Below are 24,329 nucleotides of genomic sequence, written 5' to 3'. Positions count from 1 at the left end.
ATAACCTTTTTATAGAGAACACAAAGTTATTGGCACTCTTCAATTCTATTGGTAAGGTGTTCCATATCTTTGTACCATGATACTGTCACATAGTGGTGACAATCCCGGTAGCCACATATGAAGACACTGGCATTGCACTTGAATGAAACTTTTTATTGGGCTGACTTGAGCCTGCAAAAGAACTAAGCGAATCGGTGGCAGCGATAACAGCAAACGTGCTCATCAGCCGTCGAACTAAGAATATCCGTCGCACGCGCAAATGCTTGATTTCAAGGCGGCGAGGAAACATCTAGATAGGCCGCAGACCGTGGCTAGCATAACCTGGAACATTGCAGAAACACACGCGAGTGGCCGGAATCTTCTAGATACATCTCGACGCATGTTGCGCGACAAGGAAAATGATAAAGCAGCATCTTGCGACAATGAGCATGAACAAAAAATACAGAATTGGTCTGTGCGCTAGAATCACAGTGATAAGGCCGCATGCCGGCAGCTAACGAAAAACAGCAAATAAAGATTTGAATTGTTTGCTGATGATGATATATGATGATATGGTTGGAGCAGGGCGGGGCTGATATGGGATGTTAGTGGTAGAGATGCCTTCCTGGGTGCACAATGACACCTGTGTGAGCAAAGCTTGTCTGTACGTTGGGTGCCACAGCGGGAGGTGCTGGGGCACCTGCGGCCGGCGGTGCATGGGGTGCTGTGCGAGGGCGACCAGGCCCAGCAGCTTAGGCCCGACGACTTTCGCTTCCTCTGGATCACTGACTTCCCCCTCTTCCGGCTGGACTCAGACGGTGGGTGGACGTCACTCCTCTAGAAGCTACCTGTCATCTTCAAAGCTTGGGCAAGTTTGCTCTAGGCCACGGGGTTCTGTCGATTCTTGACTAGAGTGAGAAATAAATAACCAGCAGTATGTTCTCTGAGGAGGCAGTTCCTAATAGTATAGTGGAGAAATTAAATTTCGAAGCTAAGCTAGTTCATCTTTTTGACAGCAGTTGTAAAGGCTGCTGAAGGTGTGGAAATAGTGGCTTCCATAGGTGGTTTAAAAAAAACGCATTCCTAGCTGACATTAATAATCAGACTCTAGGAGTCTACTGCAATGCTCAGAAGTAAGCAAAGTGACAATGTTATGGGAAGTTCTGTGTCTGCCCATTCCTGGAGAGTGCATTGACTCAGTCACTGCAGTGGCATATACAAAGGGCCAAATGATAGTGAAGAGCATAATAGTAGTCTGCTTATATGTCAGGCGAAGTTAGTGACAAAAATGGAAGACATTTCGCTTCCTCGCAGTTGCTAGCCTGTGAGTAGCTTCCCTGTACTCAAGCACTAACTCGTGAGTGACTCATACACGTATGCTGCTCTGCCCTCAGCGGTCAGAAATGCTGTTTAAAAAAGCTGAACACATAGTGTTGTCGCAAAATGCATGCAGCAGACTTTGCTGTTGCATTCACCCACCACTCACAACCACTTACAATAACTTGTACACTTATCCCCACTCACAGCCACTTTTGTTTACTCACACCCACTTTACGTCCACTCACATCCATTTACCGCTCACACTCACAACCACTCCCTTGCACTTAAAGGTGGAAGTATGAGGCAAAATGAGTGTACTCATGGTCAGGTGCGCTAACCTATGTTCACTGCTGCTGTGGTATGGTGATATGGCTATCCCCCAGATGTACTAGTACTAGCTAAGCAACGGTGGAGGCTAGTTCGTTAAACATTTTAAGGAAATTGCGCACTACACTGGAAAAAAGACAATTGACGAAAACGGGACGATCCAAGGACACAGGAAAAGTGCGCTTTGACAACTACGAAATGCGTAGTATGAAACGCATAAAGAAGCATAGGAGCGTAAGGATGTGACACTGCTTGTGCAATGAGTCTACGACATATCTTCAAGCAGAACATTTGCATGGACTAATTTAAATGTACCCCTTTTGTGAATAAACTGTGGTTGTTAGTGCACGCTTGTCCTGTGTACGTTGGTTGTCCTATTTTCGTCCATTGTCTTCGTCCCAGTGTAGGGTGCAATTTTCTAAAAAAAAGCACTAAGTTCTCTTTAGTAAAGTACTGCTTGTGTTGAGTGGTAGCACATTTCATGGCCATTCTTTGAATCCTCTGCCTGTGTGCAGGATCTGTGAGGTCGAATCACCACCCGTTCACTGCACCTCACCCTGAGGATGCCCACCTGCTGCACACAGAGCCCCTGAGGGTGAGTGAGTGCGCGAGGAATGCCCCACATTGGCTCTGAGGGTCCCCCATGTGTGCTGCTGTGCAGGTGAGGGGCCAGCATTATGACCTTGTTCTCAATGGCTGGGAAGTGGCGGGAGGATCCATCCGCATCCACCACGCACCCACTCAGAGGCACGTGCTGGAAAACATCCTGCAGGTAAGGAAGGGCCTCATGCAAGGTGAACTTAGCCCTGGGAGCAGAGTCACACCAAAAGAGCCACGGCTGCATTCTAGCTTATTTTTGCATTCTTGGACACTTGAAGAGTGTCAACATTAACACAGTTATGCTGTAACAAAGGTTGATGTATGAAACCTCTCTTCATTTAAAATTTCTGAAATGACGGTGCCATTATTGCCAAAAGTGCGTAAGTTTGCAGTCAGATCTGAATGTACAATGAATCACATGGGGCTGCCAAAAATTGGTTATATTGAAATATTGTTGTAGTGAAGAACTTGCAGCTGTAAGCCAGTGGTCGACCTTAGGTATCAAAATGACGTATTTTGGCAGTAGACACTTGTGCAGACAAGCAAAATCCAAAATAAAAATGTTGCACTAACTTCAAACCTGCTTTAGTTGAAGAAATCAATTTTCTTGTGCCATGTGCAGCACATACGACCAATTAAAAACACCTCTGTGCGTTCCACTTTGCAGAACAACTCATCTGGTACGTCACTGCACCAAGCAGGGAAAGTGTGGACTTTATTCGTGTACATTAAGACATCAGAGTTCGATAGGACTTCAGTGAAGTTCGACAGTCTTGTCCCGGTCTTTCAAAATGATTGCAACAGTTGATGGGGCAATGCCAAGCTGTCTGCAGAGACTGATTGGCTTTTCCCTTGTGTTGATTTCTTGCGATATGTTCACTCTGTTCTGCAGCGAAAACAACTTTTGCTTCTTCTTGGTGCCATCGCTGGCTACGAGCTTTACAGTAGGATCATCCACAACAGAAAATACCTGCCCGGATGCATGAATGGCACAAACGACCGACCGGGGAAACTTTATTGAGACGCAGTATTAAGCATCGAGAATATCCTGGGCCAGGGTCACCAATCCCAACGGGTCTGTCAGCTGGTCCTAGGATAGCCAAGCCCGCCACGTTGGGGAAGAAGGCTGTGGAATACAAGGGGCCTGGATTACAACAGAGCAGGAGAAAATGCAGTGTTCTAAATTAGCCTAGCGTTCAGGAAAATTCGGACATTTGAGAGAGTGTCTGATACAGTAGAGAAAAGATCAAGCAGGAGTAAGGAGTGTGTTTTGGTGTATGTGTTGAAGAATGCGTAGTTGCTTGGTAATGAGGGATTTGTCTGGAAATGGAAGTGTACGAAGGGTTTTCGTAATTTTGTCGTAGTGCAAATTGATTTCTTTCTTGCAATAAAGGCTAGCGCCTCACTTGGGCGGATAAGGCAGCCCGGTGGACAACACAAAACAACACAAAGAGAAAAAGAGTCTGCTAGGCCTGCTGGCTACTGCATAATAAACCACAGCTTTATCGTGGCATTTGGTACTGTGATGCTGGTAGCTACTGCCCGCGGGGTATACACGCAGAAATTATGGTTTCTGTTACTCGTGAGATTTTTGGGGCTGTTAATTTTAGCCAAATTCATAACATGAAAGAAAAAAATAAGCTACATATGCTATTCTGATATATTCACTATATTGAAATTCGTAGTTATGAACTATTTTTTACATCGAAGATATTGTAACGGGTATTGTGCCAAACGTCCAGGCAACGCCCTGAGCCTAGAGGACTGCCGAAATCCGAGAGTGGTCCGAGGAGCGGTCTGAGCGCGGTTTCAGGCAACCAACTTCGTCGTCTACGCCAACTAGCAACCACTTCATCGTCTACGCCAACTAGCCACTGATTGTCTCCGCTTCATCGTCGGCTATAGTTTGTATCAATATTGAAAATCTGCTGGCGATTATTTAAATATTCGTAAATTTGAAAGATTTGAAGAATTTGCTAATGTCATGTTCATAGTAACGTTGAAATTTGACTGTATTCATTCTAGATGCCTGGTCGTCACAGCTTTAAGAGGCACTGGGGCTAATTGGAAGTTGGCCTGTACTTTCAATGCAGAGTAGCAGGTTCTAATCACAGAGAGACCATTCTCACCAAAGACAGCTTTTTTTGAGTAGGAAGGAGTTATCAAAAAAGCTAAATACAGATGTCATCAGCCAGTGCGGAATGCATGTGTCGACACCCATTTTGTGGCACTCATCCCAGAGGCTACGCTACACTGGCATTCGCTTGAAACTGGTAGTGACCTCTCATCGGCCATAAACAGTATGAAATTGATTAGACTGGCAAGAAAATTTTAAAATCCAATTTTCCTAACTCTGAATGTGCTGCGGGGCAAACATATTAGCACATCCAGAAATTACCCGAGAAACAATTTTTTGCTGGGAAAAGTAATTCGATAGTATTGTCCTTAGATACCTTCTGCCTTTGGCACTTCTTTTGTAGTGAAAGCTACACTGCGGTAGGTTTTCAAGCCGTCGGAGTGGCACCATGGAAGATGAAGAAGGAGAAAAAGAAGAGGAGAAAGAGGAAGAAGTAAAAGAAGAAAAAGAGGAAGGAAAAGAAAAAGGAGAAGATGAAGAAAAAAGAAGAAAAAGACAAAGAAGTAAAACAAGAAGAAGACAGATAACTCGGTAGTTGATAGAGGCAAACAGCTACAGCGAGCTATTAGGACAGAAGGTTCATTCGAACGTTGCAACTGCGGTGTGCCCCGGAGTTCGACGCTGAGACGATGTCTTACCACTAGAAGTCTTCTCACCCAAATGAGAATGGTCAACGATGAGAGGCAAGGGGTGCTCATACGTGAAGTGATTCCCTTATGGCATAAATAAAGCTGAAACCATACAGTAAACTACTATGCACAAAAGCCATGTCTTTACTTTAAAACCGAACCTAAGCGTAGCCACACAGATTGCTCTCGCATATCTCCAGGTTTAACCACAAGCTAAACCACAGCTAATTTTTTGCTTGCTGGGAAGGAGATGCAGAGGAAGGAAAAGAAAAAGGAGAAGATGAAGAAAAAAGAAGAAAAAGACAAAGAAGTAAAACAAGAAGAAGAAGACAGATAACTCGGTAGTTGATAGAGGCAAACAGCTACAGCGAGCTATTAGGACAGAAGGTTCATTCGAACGTTGCAACTGCGGTGTGCCCCGGAGTTCGACGCTGAGACGATGTCTTACCACTAGAAGTCTTCTCACCCAAATGAGAATGGTCAACGATGAGAGGCAAGGGGTGCTCATACGTGAAGTGATTCCCTTATGGCATAAATAAAGCTGAAACCATACAGTAAACTACTATGCACAAAAGCCATGTCTTTACTTTAAAACCGAACCTAAGCGTAGCCACACAGATTGCTCTCGCATATCTCCAGGTTTAACCACAAGCTAAACCACAGCTAATTTTTTGCTTGCTGGGAAGGAGATGCTTGTTATTCTTCTCTGTATGAGACTTCCTACTATAAGAATTAGTCAATGGGTCATATTTGTAGTGTGCTATCTAAATTTTCTATAATAAGCTTTTATAGGTGTTACGAAACACAAGTTCTTGTAGAGGCATTGAGGTTTAATGCTCCAGTGCATTTAGGTCATAGCATATGCAAGTACACGAGACGAACTAATTTTTCACATAATTTTTTGTAGTAGTTACGATGCATTAGCCATTTTCATTATTTTTCAGCAATTTTAGCACCTATGTATCTTCAAGTTTCTTTGCACTAATCTCTGTGGGACCTTGCACTGCTCTGGCTGAAAAATGCAGTCACATGTGAACATGTGACTGCATTCATACAGTAAAACCACAATAATTCAAATGAACACATAGGATAATTAGAAGAATTTCACCAATTCCATGGTTTCTAATGTAAAAGCAAGATAACTTGAAGCAGTCTTCTGCACCATTTGAAGATCCGTGTGTGCTACGCAGGAATGGTCAATCCCAGTTTTGCCGCAAACCAATAAAATGATGGCCTCTCGGAGCTGCAAAGCAATACTGCTAAGTGATGCTGATGCTAGAAATGCCGTAGCACCCTGGCCCCAGAACTCCCTGCACTGGAAATCTAACCAACGATTACTATACTCAGTAGTTTGTAATTTGAGTGTAGCCCTTACGGTGCAGAACACCTGGTGTTTTCGTTTTTTGTCTGTCCATGCACCCGTCACTCTTTCTTGCCCAGCTGGGGTCAAAGCAGCACTGAAGCACTTCCCATTCATAGCAGCGGCAAGGCGTGCCCCACGATACTGCCAGTTGTATTGTGCATCCGCAATGGGTTGACTGCATGGAACACCAGCTTGCACATTTGCCATAGCTTTGAGAGTTGGATTACTGGGAATTTGATTATTTTGAGTACTGATGCGTAAACTCAACCTTTCTATTCCTTTCTGTAGAAAAATGGCAGTTCAAAATTTCACCAACCTATTCGTGTGGTTTAAAGTAGGTTTGGGTAAGTCAAGGGCAGTAGGCACCCTGTTGCTGTGTCCATTTCCTACAGGACTCATGGGGCTCCATGCATAAAGAATAGCAGTTAATTCACATGCTGATCATCTACACTATAAGAAGTTTGAATTGTGTGCTGTTTGCTTGGTTTTTTCACACTGGCATTCGCTGCCTCGGATGAGTGGTAGCAATTTCGATTGATATTCTCGGAGGCATGCGTCTACCATGGAATCTGAAATTACAGGGTTGTGCAGGCTTGTTTCAAGCCATTGGAGCTGCACTCCAGTTTGGAGGGCAGGATGGACCACTGTATCTTTTTTTATTTTTGCTGGCATCGTACGTGCTTATTATCTATTGTTGCTGCTACCTACTTATTTTCTCATTACTTCTGGACCCAAATGGGTTCATTCAATTTTTTTAGTCTGTAATCATTCTGACATAACACTCAGGAGCCTGTTTCGGCACTTTGATAAAGCTCCTTTTAAGCTTTCACGAGAAGCACCTTGTGGTGAACTTTGTGTGTGTACTCGACTTTACGCCGCACAAATGAGCTTGTCAAGTTCCAGGTCATTATGGTGGCTTTCCTACGCTGTGGCCATTTGAACTGAAGGCTTGATAATGATTGGGTTGGTTTAAGGTGTAACGTCCCAAAGGAACTCAGGCTATGAGAGACGACACAGTGGAGGGCTGCAAAAATTTCAATCACTTGGGGTTCTTTGAGGTGCATTGACATAGCACAACATGTGAGCACCTAACTTTTCACCTCCATCGATAAGCAGCTGCCACAGCCGGAATTTGATCCTGCATCCTTGGGTACAGCATTTGAGCGCTCTGACCACAACACCACCGTGATGGGGCAAACCAAAGACTTGAGTTACCATGGCTTGCAGGTGTGAAAAAGCGCCTTCATCGGGAAATGGTGAAGTGCATGGTTGAGAATGCAAGCTAGGTTTTTAGGGTGCACTGGCCTGGGTACATAAAGAAACCAACGTGTGCACTGACTTGGCTAGGGTGTGCATCTCAGTTGCATGCTCGTCAGAATGTACCTTATATGCCCAAACCTAATTGTAATAAGATTTTAACAATAAAGGTGCTTTTTTCAGCACACGTAAGCAAAAGACAATGATTCAGCAATTTCAGTAATGCTAACCTTACTGCAAGGCAGCGACGATTATTAGTGCTCAGAAATAAATCGGGATGTAATGAACCTTGGTGCAATGAATTTGTCAGTATTTATGAAGTTGCTCAATTTTCTAATGCCACCCTCTTTTAAGCGTGTATATTTGAGAACTTGTGATGAAGTTGTTGCCCCTGACCTTGATATGATGAAACTGCTATGCTAACCATCGGTTAGCCTAGGCTGAATTACTTAATTTTTATCCGAATTAGGTGAAAGTTTTGTTCACAATGATAAAACATAGACTAACATGATAAGAACACCTGCAGTCACAATGGGCAACCACAGTTGACACAATGCACCGCGCTCCACTCTTGTAGGCAATAGCAGTTGTGAATCTCTGTTGTGCATCTACATGGTAAGCGTAGCAGTATTGGTTGCTTACACGTCATACAATGTGGAACCAGTACAGCTGTTGGTGAGAAGCAGTGAACAGTAATGTGATATAGCAAAAAGGACCTGGGGCGAGAAGTGCAGCCGCTCATTTGCTTATGTGATTCCGGCTCTGGTACCTCTGGCGTGTTGTAAGTGGGGATGCAGAGTGTGCCAGTGATACTGACTGAAGAGTCCATTTCCTGGGTAGGTTGAGCAGTAGGTTGAGAACATGGGCAAAGAAGCAGGTACTGGGTACCTCCATGGCTGGTCTAAGGTTGTTGATAACAGTAGCGAGCCCAATCCCCTACACTGGCTGCGGTACTGCTGACTGAAATTTGGTTCATCCCGCGCTTCCGCACTAATTATAAAAACCAGTCATAAAACACAACATCCCAACACTTCTAAATGGGTACAGCTATGATACTAAGCCCACGCAAAACCTGTTGAGGAACATGTGAGAATAAAAATCACATGAGCAATGTTGTTGTACTCTGCGTTGGTCTTATGCAATACATTTGTTGAAGTGATTGAGCCCATCTTACATTCTAATGCTCTTGTTTTCTATACATTGTTGTTTTTCCCTAACTTGCATATGTGCTGTGCTGTTTTAAATACTGTGTAACTGACTAGTGTCTGCTTTTTCAAGTAGTATCAGCTGTTATGTATTTGGAATCTTTTGTCTCTATCTGTTTTATATATTGTATATCTTGGTTTTTGAAAGCCTGTGTAGCGCACGTGTAAACACGTCGGTTTTCGTTGTTCTCTTTGATCGGAGCATTTTCACGCTCGCCACTCCCTACCTTTTTTTTTTTTTTTTTTTTCTTGTAATGGTCACCTGGGCCTCATCAAGATGCCTCAAGCAGCTTTTAGCTCAGGTGCTCCAACCAGCAAGCACCTGGTGAAAATTAATGATTTGATTTGATTTGATCTTTCCCGCTCAATCCCAGACGAAGACAAGTCCACTTGTCGAAATGTTGGCTCAGCCTGCGAACTGAGGCTTTCCCTCTCTACCCTTTTTCAGTGCTCTTTCATACCGTGTTATCCATCTTCTTCTTCTTGGTCTACCTTGACCACTCAATTCATAGCGTCATGGTGGTGTTATGCGAGCTGCTGCGAAGATGGTGGCGCTGGCTGCTGAATTGTGCTGTCAGCGTGATGCCGGAGCACTTCTCTATGTTTATGACTTGGTTTTCACATTTTCATGGTGACTTCACACCTTATTTTGGTTCCTATTCTGCATTGTCCTTTCGAGTCATCATGCAAAAATGCACACTATTGAACACCTAGGAGTGACCAAAAATCGAAACCTTTTTTTTTCACTTTTGTTGCAATGTCGGGCTTGAATGTTGCAAGAAAAGATTAACAGAAAAACTGATATTGAAGTGACACTGCGCATACATGTGTGCGTCACTTGTGAATGCAGTGCAGGCAAACATTTGTTGCAGGAGGATGTTGGGGAGCTGAGCCACCTTCTGGAGGCCCTGGAGGCAGGGGCACCACCACACGGGGGCATCGCCCTGGGTGAGTCATCACCCAGCACTGGTTGGCTCTGAGGATGTTTTGCCAGCTAAACTTGTGCCGGATTTATTACAGGACTTAGGGGTATACTTGGAGAATCCAGGGCTTGTTTTTTGCAAAGCTGAGTAACCTTGTACATGAAGTGTGGTAGCCAGCGAGCAGTTTAACACGGAGTATAATGCCGCATGCTATAGAAGAAGGAGGGCAAACACCAAGGCTGCCTATGACCATCTTTAATCCCTGGCTGTCCACACGATTGTCAATATGCCAACGTAGCTCTCAATCTTTCTCGCACCCTCCTCAATCACCTCATCTTCCTTCTCTTTGCTCTTATTGTAGATTCCTATGCGAATCTACAACACGCTCCGTGCCCTGAAGTAAGCAATAGCTAAAAGCTGAAATTGTTTCACTCCTCAATGGCCTCTGATGACCACCATGGTGAAGTCGGTACTAATGTCTTGCTCTTCAATGATGACGTGAGATAACCTACGATAACTGGTTTCCAATTCCCGCAACAGGAGCACCAACAGTGCAGAGCAAGGGGCGTGGCATTACATAATAAAATCGTAACTGTTCTTCCGCACCTCCTGCTATACGTGCTGAAACGGACCGCTGATTCGTCGTGCCACAGGCTGAGAGAAGACTACCCAGATGCCACAGTACATAATGAGCTCTTGCTCATTATGTACTGTGGCACCTGGGTAGTCTTCTCTCAGCCTGTGGCACCCCTTATGATGACTATCTGCGGCTGGTGGATGGCATCGAAGATGGCGCAAGAGCTGTAGACCCGAAGTTCATAGTGCTCGTCCAGCATCGGCTTCAGTTTCGCGTCGTGGTCCCTTTGGTGGTTTATTTGTTTATTAAGGGACCCACAGCGCTAAGGCATTACAGTGGGGGAGGGGATAGAGAATGTACAAAAAGAAGCACGCGTGACACCTGTGCTCACAGGCAGAGTTAGAAGCATAAAGCCCAAGAAAGAGAAAAAAAATAAAAAAGGCAGGGCCATTCGCCATGTACCATCTACAAGTTCAAAAATAACGCATCATTTGATGTCACACTCACAACGTCACTCGGCAGTCTCTTCCATTCCCTAATGGTTTTCGAAAAAAAAAGACATTTTGAACAATTCAGTTTTTTGCCGAAAATTCACGGACTTTAAAAGGACTCTAAAGACACCAAAATATGCTATCAAAATCTAATAAACAGCATTTGGTGACACTGTCGCCGCATATCCGGCAGCAAAAAATTGAATTATTGCGTTAAAAAGTTGCATTTTTTTTTGTTCCTGCCAGTCGAATTCAAATTGTTTTCTCCTGCTACGTAGTAGAATAGGATGACGCACACTATGACGCAAGAAGAGACTCCGTGATTGCTGGCGCGCGGGGATCGGAGAATACTTCGCAGGTGCGTGCCGAGTCATGATCTTCATTCGATGATAGGCGCATCTGCTGCTCCGAGCTCGTATTTCAGGCGCCGCAGGCCCAAACCAAACTATCCGAGCATGCATGTAGTGCCTGAGCCGGAACATGATGAAACTGAAGTGGACGCCGGTAGCGCCGTGCTAGCTGAGAGACCTGTGGCATCTACTGACAAGCGGACGAAATGAGTATATTTTTACATTTGCCTTGTAGCATTTACGTTGTCTTTTCGTCTTTTCGCCGTCGTTTACGTGTGATAAAAGCATATTATCATATTCAAGACAAAACCGACTACCGCATTCAAACGGTCAACGTAATTCGCATTTGCCAGCCTCCGGGATCCCTTGCGCGTCACGTGATTTATAATTTCGAGCCTCGGCCGTCTCGGCTGTGGCGGCGATACCTGTTCTTCCTCTTTTGCTATCTTATAACAGCTCTGTTTTCAGTAAGAGTGGCTTTTTTGTAACCAGGAACTGGCATTTTCTCGATGCAAGCCCACTTCTTTTTTTCTCTTTAGTGTCCCTTTAAAAACATGGTCAACACGGCTGGATCCATAAAAAGGCTACTGCACATACTTTTCGCATTAAACCCGAACAGTTAAATAATAAACAGCATGAATTAGCTTCAAACGTAACTTTTTCCGGCATGTATCAAGCAATTCCCAGTTGAGTGCATCCTTCGTACGCGATGCACTGTAACGAACCCCGCGTGTGCTAGACATGAAACCAGAGGCAATGTTCTGCACCCTCTCCATTTATCTTTTCTAGCAGTAGGCGGGTCCCAGGCAGTGTACGCGTAGTCCAGAATCGACCTGACATAAGTCTTGAATAAAATGTCCAGACATGACAGTGGAAAAGTGTTTGCATTTCGGCGAAGAAATCCCAAGTTTATGCATGCTTTAGCAGAGACATAATCAACATGACGGCGCCAGCTCAATCCAGGAGTAAAATAAACGCCTAGATATTTACTGTGTGAGGTATCATTGGTATCATTGCTGATCTGCTTGAGCGTCGTCATAGCCATGGGCCTTCGTCAAGGTTTCGGTTCTGTTGGGCGACGACCAGAGCACCACATCGCCAGGGACTGGCTTTGACACCACTTGCACTACTTCCAGTTCAAATGCTAATTTGGGGAAAACGTTTACTCAGCTGCTGTGCATTTTTTGGAAGCGCGAAATTCTCGATGCCAAAAGCACTGACAGTTTCATCTAGTTAAGCTGGACCTTTGACTTGAGGCTCACTTCGACAAGTTCACGCATGCTCTGTCTTTTTCTTGGTGACTCCCCGTGTAAAGCTTTCTGTGCCAAGACGAAAACGCTGGCGCACAAGCAACAGTGCGCAGGACTGGAAATACACAGCTGCAGCTCGACGTTTTGGCGGACACCCCTGACGTTAGCACTGACACACTTCCGCACACACTCTGGCACAACACAAAACCCTGACAAAACACTCTGGGTTTCCATCGTATTGTTTTTCTGTGCACTGGCCTTGCTTTCTTTCTGTGCTTGTGCAACTGTGTCCGCCACTTTTCCAGGCTGTTCGATGGTCTGTTGTCTTTTTTCCTCTCCCTTGCGTACTGCATAATTGCTCGCAGCATTGCCCGACCTCGTTCTTTCGTTTGTGCAACAACACTGGAGACAAGCTTGTCGTTTGCCATCTCGGCCTCTTTCACAAGCTATACAGAAGTCGGCGTGTCTGCTAGAATCATGTTGAGGCCTCTTTCCAGGTGTTCAGGAAGGATCGATGGATGAGCTCATATTACCCTCCCGGGTTTCGGCAAATATAGAAAAAGGAGGGCGAGCACCAAGGCCGCCTATAACTATCTTTAATCCCCGGCTGTCCACACGATTCTCAATATGCCAACATGACTCTCAACCTTTCTCGCACCCTCCTCGATCACCTCATCTTCCTTCTCTTCGTTCTTATTGTAGATTCCTATGCGAATCTGCAACGCATGCATTGTGGGAACTATATTTGGTGGTTGCCATCCAGGTCGCTCCCTCGTGGAACGGCGAAGAAACCGAAGTGCATGTGTGGCTGCAGGCTGCCTAACCGGCCTTTACTGCCCTTATATTTTCACCTGTGACAATATATTAGAATGCCGAAAATCTCTGTGCATTGTGACATACACAAAAGAAAAGTAAAAAAAGAAAATGGAAACTAAGCTACCTCAGGACAGCATTCTTTTACTCATAAACATTATTTTACATGCATTCAGCGCGGTCAGAGAAAACTCAGATCTTCTGCCATTTGCCATTGCCAGCCATTAGGCGCATACCATGCCCTCAAACCTCTAAAAGCGTACACCCTGCTAAGCAATTTTTAGAAAGCGCTGAATGGCATTCTCGGGAAAGGCTTTCAGATCCCACAAAATCGGCAAAAAAGTGAAAGTATTCATATGGCTCATTTGCTATCCTGTCGCAAAGCTTCTTTGTGGAAACTTACTGAGAATTAGTAAAAGAAATATGTTTTATCATCATCTGCAGTAGTACATGCTGTATATCTTGAAAGGATAGAAAAATTTGCACTTTTTGAGCCAAGGTATCTTTGTAGCTGCAAGACTGAGCAACGGTGTCTTCGGGTCAGCAAAAACCTTCAAGTTTTATGCCCTGACTTGACTGCACATTCAAAAGCGAAGGCACAAAAACAATTCTCAAGGTCTGTCATGCAGCTTACATGCCAAAGGTGTCCGCGTAACTTTCTGTGAGGGGGCAACCCATTGCGATACAGGGCCAAAGGTGGGGAGGGATGAGGGATATAGTAGGCAACCATCAAAAGCTTGGTGTTTGCTGTCTAAACTGTGCATATGAAACAAAAATTATGGTCTCAGTTTCATTTCACTGGAACCAAAATATCTGCAGAGTGCTATGATAGTCCCGCTGAAATTTCTCGCATAATAAGGATACTACCAGCCTCACTTTGACTTTGAGGGAGCATTTATTGGTGTGGTGGGTGGTTTGTGGATGGGATGGTTGGTATTTTTTCAGTGGAAAGAGGTGAGTAGTGCCTGCAAGCAGATTTGCAGGATGCTGCTCTCTTCTTACCAGTTGCAGTGGCCAAAGATTTCTAGATGTAGCCAGCATTTTGTCCCAAAACTCAGCCTCTCATTGTGGGACTGCATAAATTTATTTGAAGTAAAAAAATGAAGACTTTTCTCAGAATCGTTTGCTATATTTAAAAGCCAGTGCAGCCAGTTTTTTGTTCACTTATTGGCATGACCAGCAAGATGAAGCTGTGTAGATTTTTGTTTGCATACTAAATGTGTATACTATATATATATATCCAAAGTTCAGGAATGGGGAGAGAAGAGATACACCCTTGCTCCATGCATTAGCTGCTCTGAGGTTGCCTCTAGCAACCGGTAGATTCTACAAGGGAGCCTATGACGTTGTGTCTGCTCTTGCAATCAGTTGGATAAGCATGGTCTATTGTCACCGATTATATTGTTTGGCAGTGCCACGAAGTGGAGGAGTAGGTGCTGGCTTTGGGTCTGAACTTTGTCAATCATGAACCAATGCTGTCATAAACCAGTGCATTCGTGCAGCAACCAGAGAGTAGATGTCGCCACTAGCCAGGAATGGCAGGACCTGTTTGCAGGCTGTGGTGGGTGAATTTATCAGTGTCGTGGACAAGCATCTAAGCTCTCCAGGCTCCGCTGGCAGCATGGGCACAGGAAGTAGTTGTGTCGGTCGACACCATGAATGCACAACCAAGATCTTCCGCTGTTGCTAGCACCCAACAGCTGAATACAACTAACTGAAAAAAAATGAGTGCACTGAAAGAGGCAGTCAAGAAGCCATACATCCAAAAGGACACCAAGGACTACTGTTTTGCAGCTTGAGCGCTTATACACCCTCGAAGCGGCCAGCAAAGAAATATGAGGAAACTGAGATGGATGAGGAGAAAATATTCGCGAAAATGCAGTGAAGTGATTTATTCCGAGCATGAATACGTACTTGAAATGGGAACGAAAAGTGCAACCAAAATTGGGTGTCTGTACTCCTTTAAAGCAGTTCAAATTGTCGCTTTAGTTGCTGCAACATGTCGTTAGCAGATGGTGTTTCTACTGAACTTCCTGCGTGTCTAGTGCGCTCAGTCTTAGTTTTGTGCAGGAACGAGTGCTAGATTTCCTTGTGCAGGAGACCTTTAGAAATTGGGTTTTTCATCTTCTTGTCCATAGCTTCAAGCTCCACATTGGCACTAATCACCAAACGACATCAATTATAAAGTTAGTTTCATTTAATCAGCAGTTTAATTAGGAGGGTTGTTTAGAGTAGAGCCAGCCTTTTCACATCTAAAAACTACTCGCAGTCAGCAAATGTATTCGAAATAAAAAAAAAGCCTTGACTTACGTCTTCTTCAAAGGTGAATGCTTTTAGTACTGTCCTTCTACAAATTATATCATTTTCATTCTTTTGCATTGGATATCACACTGGCCCATCACATATTCCCACATGTTAATCATCAACTATTCTTTTCTTTCATTCGCCTCTCCTCCTCAACATTCATCAATGGCATCTACTTCCTGGCACTATTGCATCTGCCAGTGACAATGAAATGTTTATAACTGGTCTAAAACGTCACCTTGAGCTGTAACCTTCATCCTTGCATTTCCATGTTGAAACTTTGTTCTCCGAAAAACTTTAATGTTTGGTGCCATCTGTCTATATTTTGAGTGTTTGAAACACTAGCTTTTCAACATCAACATTATTATTGCATTATTTCTACTGTAATAGGAGTCCTTGAACAGGGCGCTACGCCGTCAACAGTCAATGGAACATTCTGCGATCAGTCGTCGCACTTCTGTGAGCACACGCCCGAGCGTCGGAGAGAGAGCTTCGTTGTCGTTTTCTTTCCTGACCGTCACGCGCGTTGAACATGGTTGTCGTTCTCTTCAGAGCATCAGGCGCTGAACATATCAGAGCCGAATTCCTGTTTTACAACTTCCCCCGGGCGAAAAGATGACATCCTGGTGGATTATGGCGATGTGACGCTGGCAGGGTCGTAGTAAGGCTTCAGGCGGTTACTGTGTACTATTTCACGATTGCGGTGACGGTGATCAGTGGATGGCGTAAGGGGTTCGATGAGGTAGTTGACGGGGGATGTTTGCTTGACAATACGGTAGGGGCCCTGATACTTGCTCAAAAGTTTGGATGAAAGGACGGGACTGGAGGAAGGCACCCATAGCCAGACCAAGGAGTCTGTACGGTAAGTAGGAAGAAGTGCAGTTTGATCTCGTGTGGTTTTCTGCTGTTGCTGAGTGTGAGAAGTGAAGTACCGGGCAAGCTGGCGGCATTCTTCAGCATAAGTTGCAGCTTGTGAAACAGTCGTGAATTTGGAAGAATCTGGTCGTTAAGTAAGGGAGAATGGTGTCCATGGTACAAGAGGGCTCACGACCGTACAGAAGGAAGTATGGCGAGAATCCTGTGGTTGCTTGAGTGGCAGAGTCATAAGCGAATGTGATGAATGGAAGAACGCGGTCCCAGTTGGAGTGGTCGGAAGCAACATACATTGCCAGCATGTCGCCCATGGTACGGTTAAAACGCTCAACCATTCCATTTGTTTGCGGATGGTATGCGGAGGTGGCGCGATGAATGATTTTGCATTCTCTAAGAACAGCTTCGACAACTTCAGAAAGGAAGGCGGGACCTCTGTCACTCAGCAATTCTTTGGGAGCCCCGTGGCAAAGAATGATGTGATGGAGGATGAAGGAGGCAATGTCTTGGGCTGTAGCAGATGGCAAAGACGCCGTTTTGGCGTAGCGTGTGAGATGATCAATTGCAACGATGATCCAGCGATTGCCTGTTGATGTGCTAGGAAGTGGGCCGTACAGGTCGATTCCAACGCGCTCGAAGGGCTGAGCTGGGCAGGTCAGTGGCTGCGGAGGAGCGGCGGGCTGGCGAGGTGGGTGTTTTCGGCGCTGACACTCTTGGCAGGACTGGACGAACCGACGAACATAACGGTACATCCCACGCCAGCAGTACCGCTGTCGCAGGCGAGTGAAGGTTTTCAATAAGCCTGCGTGGGCACACTGGGGATTGTCGTGGTAATGGGAGCAAGTCACAGAGCGCAGATGGGTTGGAATTACAAGCAGCCACTTTCTACCATCCGGAAGGTAATTCCTACGGTAGAGGAGCTCGTCTCTGATGGCGAAATGGTGAGACTGGCGACGGAGAGCGCGGCAAGGAGGTCGTGAAGCGCGGCCAGATAAAACATCCAGGAGTGAAGCGACCCATGCGACTTTGCGTTGCTCGGAGGTCATATCGGTGGGCATGTCGGTGGGGTGTAGAACGGATATAGCAGGAGTGGCTTCAGACGGCAATGGAGAACGTGAGAGAGCATCAGCATCGGCATGTTTACGGCCAGAGCGATAGATGACGTTAATGTCGTATTCTTGGAGCCTCAGAGCCCAACGGGCCAGTCGACCAGAAGGATCTTTCAAAGAAGACAGCCAGCAGAGGGAGTGATGATCGGTGACGACATCAAAAGAACGGCCATACAAGTAGGGGTGAAATTTTGCTATTGCCCAGATGATAGCGAGACACTCTTTCTCGGTGACGGAATAGTTTGCTTCAGCTTTTGTTGGGGTCCAACTGGCGTAAGCGACAATGTACTCATCAAAGCCAGACTTCCGCTGAGCAAGTACTGCTCCGAGGCCGACGCCGCTGTCATCAGTGTGGATTTCCGTGGGAGAAGAAGGGTCGAAATGATGCAGGATTAGCGGAGTCGTCAAAAGGTGGCGGAGTGTCGCGAAGGCATCATCACAGTGTGGAGACCAAGCTGAAAGATCGTGGCTGGACAGAAGCTTGGTGAGAGGGTTGATGATTTTGGCGAAATTGCGAACGAAGCGGCGGAAGTACAAGCAGAGGCCGACGAAGCTGCGGAGTTCTTTCACATTAGTTGGCTTGGGAAATTCTGCCACAGCGCTCAGTTTTGCCGGATCGGGAAGAACGCCATCCTTGGAGACGACATGCCCGAGAATGGTTAGCTGTCGTGCTCCGAAACGGCACTTCTTTGAATTCAATTGGAGGCCAGCTTCGGTCAGGCATCGCAGAACTGTCTCAAGGCGCTGGAGGTGAGATGGAAAATCTGGGGAAAAGATGACAACGTCGTCCAGGTAACAAAGGCAAGAGTGCCATTTGAGCCCTCTGAGTAGGTTGTCCATCATGCGTTCGAATGTGGCAGGGGCATTGCATAATCCGAATGGCATGACATTAAACTCATAGAGCCCATCGGGTGTGACAAAAGCGGTTTTTGGGTGATTGGCCTCTGCCATCGGCAAGTGCCAATAGCCGGAACGCAGGTCTATTGAAGAAAAGAACTCAGCTCCCTGCAGGCAGTCAAGGGCATCGTCGATACGAGGGAGAGGATAAACGTCCTTGCGCGTAATCTTGTTCAGTCGGCGGTAGTCTATACAGAATCGGATGGAACCGTCTTTTTTCTTGACCAGGACGACCGGAGACGCCCAAGGGCTGTGCGACGGTTAGATGACGTTGTGGTGGAGCATGTCAGTCACCTGTTCGTCAATAATGCGGCGCTCGGCGGCTGAAACACGGTACGGACGCTGGCACAAAGGGGCATGCGTGCCGGTATCAATGCGGTGAGTAACGGCAGTTGTGCGCTCCAACGAAGTTTGCTGGGAGTCGAACGAAGCCGCGAAACGTTGTAGGATGGCGACAAGCTGGGCTCGTTGTAAGGGCGTCAGGCCAGTGTCGATGGACCGGTGGAAAACTTTGAGGGACGATGGAGTGGCAACAGGAAGAGGCGTTATGGCGCTGATGCGAAGGCCGGCAGTGTTATCGACAAAGGGATAGGTGGGAGTGGAATCGAGCAAAGCAACGCTACCCAGTGACTGGCCACGGAGCAAAGTAGTTGGGCAGGGGCACGGGTTACAAACAACAATAGCAGTTGAGCTGCGAAAAAAATTTTAGCACAGCATGGGGCAGCAACACGGATTTTTGGTCAGCGCATCGTAACGAGGGTGTGTAGATAACAGTGGCGTCGGAAAGAGCAGCACAATAAAGAGGCACAAGCACTCAGGAGAAAGGCGGAACGTCGGTGTCCTCTGCGACGTGCACGGTAGCGGCAGCAGCATTGGATACGTCGAAAGAAGTGTCACTGGGGGGTGATAACTCAAGTTGAGCACGGGCGCAGTCTATTATGGCGTTATGATTGGAGAGGAAGTCCCAACCAAGGATGACGTCGTGTGATGAGCGGGCGAGGACGAGGAATTCTATTGTGTATTGAACGTCGTCGATGACAAGGCGGGCGGTGCAGGCGGCTAATGGGCGAATGTCCTGAGCGCTGGCGGTGCGAAGAGAAATGGCAGGAAGCGGCGTCATTACCTTTTTGAGTTTGCGACAGAGGGTGTAATTAAGAACTGATACGGCTGCGCCAGTGTCTACAAGTGCTTCGACAGTAACTCCTTCAATGAATACGGTAATAATGTTGGCTGGTACTGAAACAGGTCTTGTGTTAGTCCCTGATGGCGCAGTTCTTGCCTCCGGAACTGCGGCCGTTAGTTTTCCGTGTGAACGGCTGATTGGCGGCGGAGCATCGGAGAACGGGAACAACGGCCAGGTGAAGGCGAGCGGTGGGATCGGCGATCATAATTTGAAGAGGACTGCGGAGGCGCATCAGGGAACACGGGCGAAGGGGACGGGGTAAGATTGTACATCGGCTCACGTGTATAGTCGTAGGGTCGAGGGCCACGATTGCGGCACAAACGGGCCACATGGCCGGCGACTTCACAGGCGTAGCAAATGGGTCGGTTGTCTTGTGTGCGCCAGGGGTTGGAAGGCTGTGGCTGTAGTCGATGGCGGAGAACCGGACAAAAAGGGGGGATTGTAGGCTGCTGAGGTTGCTGATGTCGCTGAGGCTCGTATAGGAGGGGAGGCCGGCTGTGTACAGGGACGACAGGGGATGGTGGCTGCACCAAAACATCAGCCTACGTGAGAGGAGCCGCCACCAACGGCTGCTGAGGAGGTGAAGGCAGAACCTCAGCGACCTGCTGTTGTATGACACGCTGAAGAGTGGGAGTGAGCGGCGGCGCAGGCGCAGGTGCTGGCGGGCAGGTAGACAAAGAAAGTTGGCGTGCGACTTCCTTACGAACAAACTGTTGAATCTGCTGAATGAGCGACTGCTGATCCAGGGCACCGTCCCTGGAGAGAGCCAAGCTGGAAAGGGTGGCCTGCTGAAGGCCAGCACGTCGTGTGGAAAGCCGCCTTTTGCGCAGCTCGTCGAAGCTTTGGCAGAAGCTGATAACATCGGACACAGTTAGGGGATTTTTGGCGACGAGCATATGGAAGGCGTCATCGTCAATGCCTTGCATAATGTGCCCGATCTTCTCGGCGTCGCTCATGGTAGGGTTGATGCGTTTGCAGAGGTCGACGACATCTTCTATGAAACTGGTGAAGTTCTCACAGGTTTGCTGGGCCCGACTTTGCAAGCGTTGCTGGGCGCGAAGCTTACGTATAGCGGGACGGCCAAAAACTTCGGTCAGGCTGGTCTTGAGAGCCGCCCAGGTAGGGATGTCACTCTCATGGTTGCGAAACCATAGATTGGCCACGTCGCTCAAACAAAAACTGACGTTTGTGAGCTTCACGTTGTCGTCCCACTTGTTGTACGCACTTACGCGTTCATACGACGCCAACCAGTCTTCTACATCCGTGTCATCGGTGCCGCTGAAGATGGCGGGGTCGCGCTGACGCGCTGCACCAGGACGGATGACAGGCGATGGGGTTGGCGGTTGGTTGGCAGTTCCAGGCATTGCGGAAGTAGTAGGCAACGCTCGGCTGCGAAGCTCCAGGTTGAGGGGATTGCTGTCACCTCCACCACTTGTAATAGGAGTCCTTGAACAGGGCGCTACGCCGTCAACAGTCAGTGGAACGTTCTGCGATCAGTCGTTGCACTTCTGTGAGCGCACGCCCGAGCGTCGGAGAGAGAGCTTCGTTGTCGTTTTCTTTCCTGACCGTCACGCGCGTTGAACATGGTTGTCGTTCTCTTCAGAGCATCAGGCGCTGAACGTATCAGAGCCGAATTCCTGTTTTACACTACTATTGTTCACCCCCCCTATGTAATGCCCGCTCGGGCCTTTAGGGCATTTGAATAAATTAATTACTTCCGCTGCGGCTGAAGGTTTGTTCCAAAAATATTTTCTCTTTTGAATTCCCTATTTTAAAGAATTTTTGAAAGCATTCACTGAAATACCCAGTCCAGTGAGCAGCTGTGTTAAGCAAGAAAATTCTAAACATGGAATTTCTGCATATTTATTTGAAATAAATTCTTGAAGAAGTTGGAACTACATACTGTACTTGCATTAGTTCGTGACAAAAACTCTAAACTCAATGTGTGTAAACATTGAATATGTTATAAATGCATGCATCAGGAAAGCCATGGTTTAACTCCACTAATAATGATTAATGTGAGAGAGTACATTTGGCATAGCTTTGCTTGGGGAATTAGCATTAAGAGACTGGCACAGAGTTTGGCAAAGTGTTAAAAGTTATTATTGCACAGCATACAAGTAGAGGTGTATACATCATTGATTAAATATCTGTCGCAAACTAGCCTCCCACTTGAGTAGTGGATGGATGCTAAATTGGAAGCGAAATGGTGTGATACTGCCTTGAACACTACGTGAATAGTGGCTCCTAAGTATCGATACAAAAGAAGGTAATCTGGCATCACATGGCGGTGTGTTGGTGATGCCCTATGAAGTATGATGGTATGCCAGAGGCAAAAAGATGGATCCTGTCATAGGAATATATTGCACATGCCATTGTTCCACGCGCCATTTCAATGGCTTGACAATGGCTGCTGTCACAGTTGCTATGGCAACCAGTGAACTACAAGCAAGATTTTTACTCAGCGCTGACAATGTATGACCACCTTCACACTAATAACCATCATTATTACCCTTAACCTGACTGTACTCACTGCAGGGCCTTTCCAATATCTCTCCAGTTAACATGGCCGTGTGCCATCTAAGTCGTTTGCAAACTTTCTGATATCCACCCACATAACTTTCTGCTAATGTCGCACAATTTTTGTCTGTGCGAGAACGAGCTACATGATGAGTTAGAGAATCTAAATCGAATTAGCAAGGAAGGCAAACTATAATTCAGTGTTTAGATCCAAGGAGCTATGTGGGCCCAATTTTCTCCACCCACTTTCTTAGTGTAGTTAAAAAGCTATAGGGCATGCTGTCAGGACTGCGTCATTCTGACCGTGCATCTCTGACACAGGGCTTGACCGGCTGGTGTGCCTGGCCTGCAAGACGCCTAGCATTCGAGATGTCATTGCCTTCCCCAAGTCTTCAGAGGGCCGTGACCTGATGGGTGGTGCACCTGCACCCCTGGCAGCCAGCGAGAGGAGATTCTACCACCTGGATGGATGTTGCCACCAGGCAGCCCCTGTTGGACAGCAGACAGTTTTGCCACCTGAAGAGAATAAATTATAATTTTCACAGCGACAGCTGGTTAGGTTCTGCCATCTCATAACATGAAAGACAGACGAAGGGATGGTGATGATGATCTGGTGGTCGCACCATTTTAATGGGTGAGCATTTCAGATTGCCAAGATGGAGAAGAAAAGGGGACACTTAGTCATTGTGTGCGGGCTATAGAGGGATAGCTCTACTTCTGCAGGTCCCGAGGAAAACTTGGTTCCATCCGGGTGATTTTGATGCTGAAGCAAATTCAAACTGGGTCAGCCTGTCTAGCAAGAAGTCTCACCCAGAGTGTCATACTATGATAAGATGGCTCATGATCACATGACTAACCATGACTGATGAGCTGTAATCTTGAAGGTGATTCATAACATCAAAATCACTTAATAGGCACACAATGATGTCAGCTGAACACATATTGCAACGTAACGTTACACAGAAGGCGCTCTGGCACCGAAGAACACCCACAACCAGTCAGGTCAGCACGAAAGCGGAGGTCCGTTTCGCTTCGTCATCTCCAAATCGCCCGTTCAAATCTTCGTCTTCTATGAATGGCATGTGTCATTGCCCCCCTTTCTTGGCAGCATCGCCTCGATGCTGCAAATGCTGCTTGATACGATGAGCTGCTTGATGGCTGACTGACAACACAGGGACGCCTCTTCGTTGCCCCACCATAGAAATGCAGCCGGTGGTCGGGTTCGAACCCAGGTACTCTGGCACAGTAGTTGGGCATCATAACCACTACTCCACCACGACGGTGGCCTTCTGTCTCTTGGTTTGGTTGCTGAGGAAAATGCGCACTATCTACCTTCTCGGTGGACGCTTACTTATAAATGCATCCCTGGAAAAGTCCCTTTCTTGTCGGCCAGCCCCGTCACGATGGCATGGTGATTAAGACGACCGATACCGCACCAGAATACCCGCGGGTTCGGATCCTACCGATGGCGGCTGCGTTTCGATGCAGGCGAAACGAAAGGTGTCCGTGTGGGGTCTGACAATCAATTTAATTTATAGGAAAGTAAAGGCGCAGTATCTGTCACACGTTTTCCGCGGACATGAACCGACAATTGGAAGCACCAATTTATATCAAATGGTCAGGCTCAATGGGTGGCAAAAACAATTGGTTTTTGACCAATTGATTTCAGTTCAGAAATTCTAATTTGGACCTATTATTTTTTTACTGGGTCCCTTACGGCGGACCAATTCATTTCAGTTCAGAAATTCCAAATTGGACCCATTGATTTTTTACTGGCTCCCTTACGGCGCCCATTGGACCCATTGAATTTTTACTGGGTCCCTTACGGCGCCGTAAGGGACCCAGTAAAAAATCAATGGGTCCAATTTGGAATTTCTGAACTGAAATGAATTGGTCTGCTGTAAGGGACCCAGTAAAAAATTAATAGGTCCAATTTAGAATTTCTGAACTGAAATCAATTGGTCAAAAACCAATTGTTTTCGCCACCCATTGAGCCTGACCATTTGATATAAATTGGTGCTTCCAATTGTAATAATTGATCATGCATGAAGACCAAATGGTTCACCAATTGAATTCAGATGGCATACCCATTGAGTCCAAATGGTTTACACTCACATAGCTGAAAAAAAAAAGAATGGAGAGGCAGTTTCAATGTTTTTGTCAAGAAGTTACAGGGGAGCTGACTTTATACAAGTGGAATGAAATTACAAGTTTTTACAGGAATC

At 46.4% G+C, this 24,329-nt stretch overlaps 1 protein-coding gene across 2 annotated transcripts in view; it reads left to right on the top strand.

Annotated features, from left to right (window-relative positions):
* The window catches only part of AspRS-m (aspartyl-tRNA synthetase, mitochondrial), an 80,687-nt gene extending 58,015 nt beyond the window's left edge, over positions 1 to 22,672 (top strand). For both annotated transcript variants that reach the window (XM_084607536.1, XM_084607535.1), the window contains 5 exons: positions 662 to 797; positions 2,142 to 2,221; positions 2,288 to 2,398; positions 9,690 to 9,765; positions 22,426 to 22,672. In XM_084607536.1, the coding sequence (XP_084463662.1) occupies positions 662 to 797; positions 2,142 to 2,221; positions 2,288 to 2,398; positions 9,690 to 9,765; positions 22,426 to 22,640 (618 nt within the window). In that variant the 3' untranslated portion in view covers positions 22,641 to 22,672. The remainder of the gene's footprint in view (positions 1 to 661; positions 798 to 2,141; positions 2,222 to 2,287; positions 2,399 to 9,689; positions 9,766 to 22,425) is intronic.
* The last annotated feature ends 1,657 nt before the right edge of the window (positions 22,673 to 24,329 follow it).

Source organism: Amblyomma maculatum, chromosome 6 (assembly GCF_055883805.1).
Source record: "Amblyomma maculatum isolate TAMU_Amacu chromosome 6, ASM5588380v1, whole genome shotgun sequence".
Taxonomy (NCBI): domain Eukaryota; kingdom Metazoa; phylum Arthropoda; class Arachnida; order Ixodida; family Ixodidae; genus Amblyomma; species Amblyomma maculatum.
This window is presented reverse-complemented; position numbering and strand designations above follow the sequence as displayed.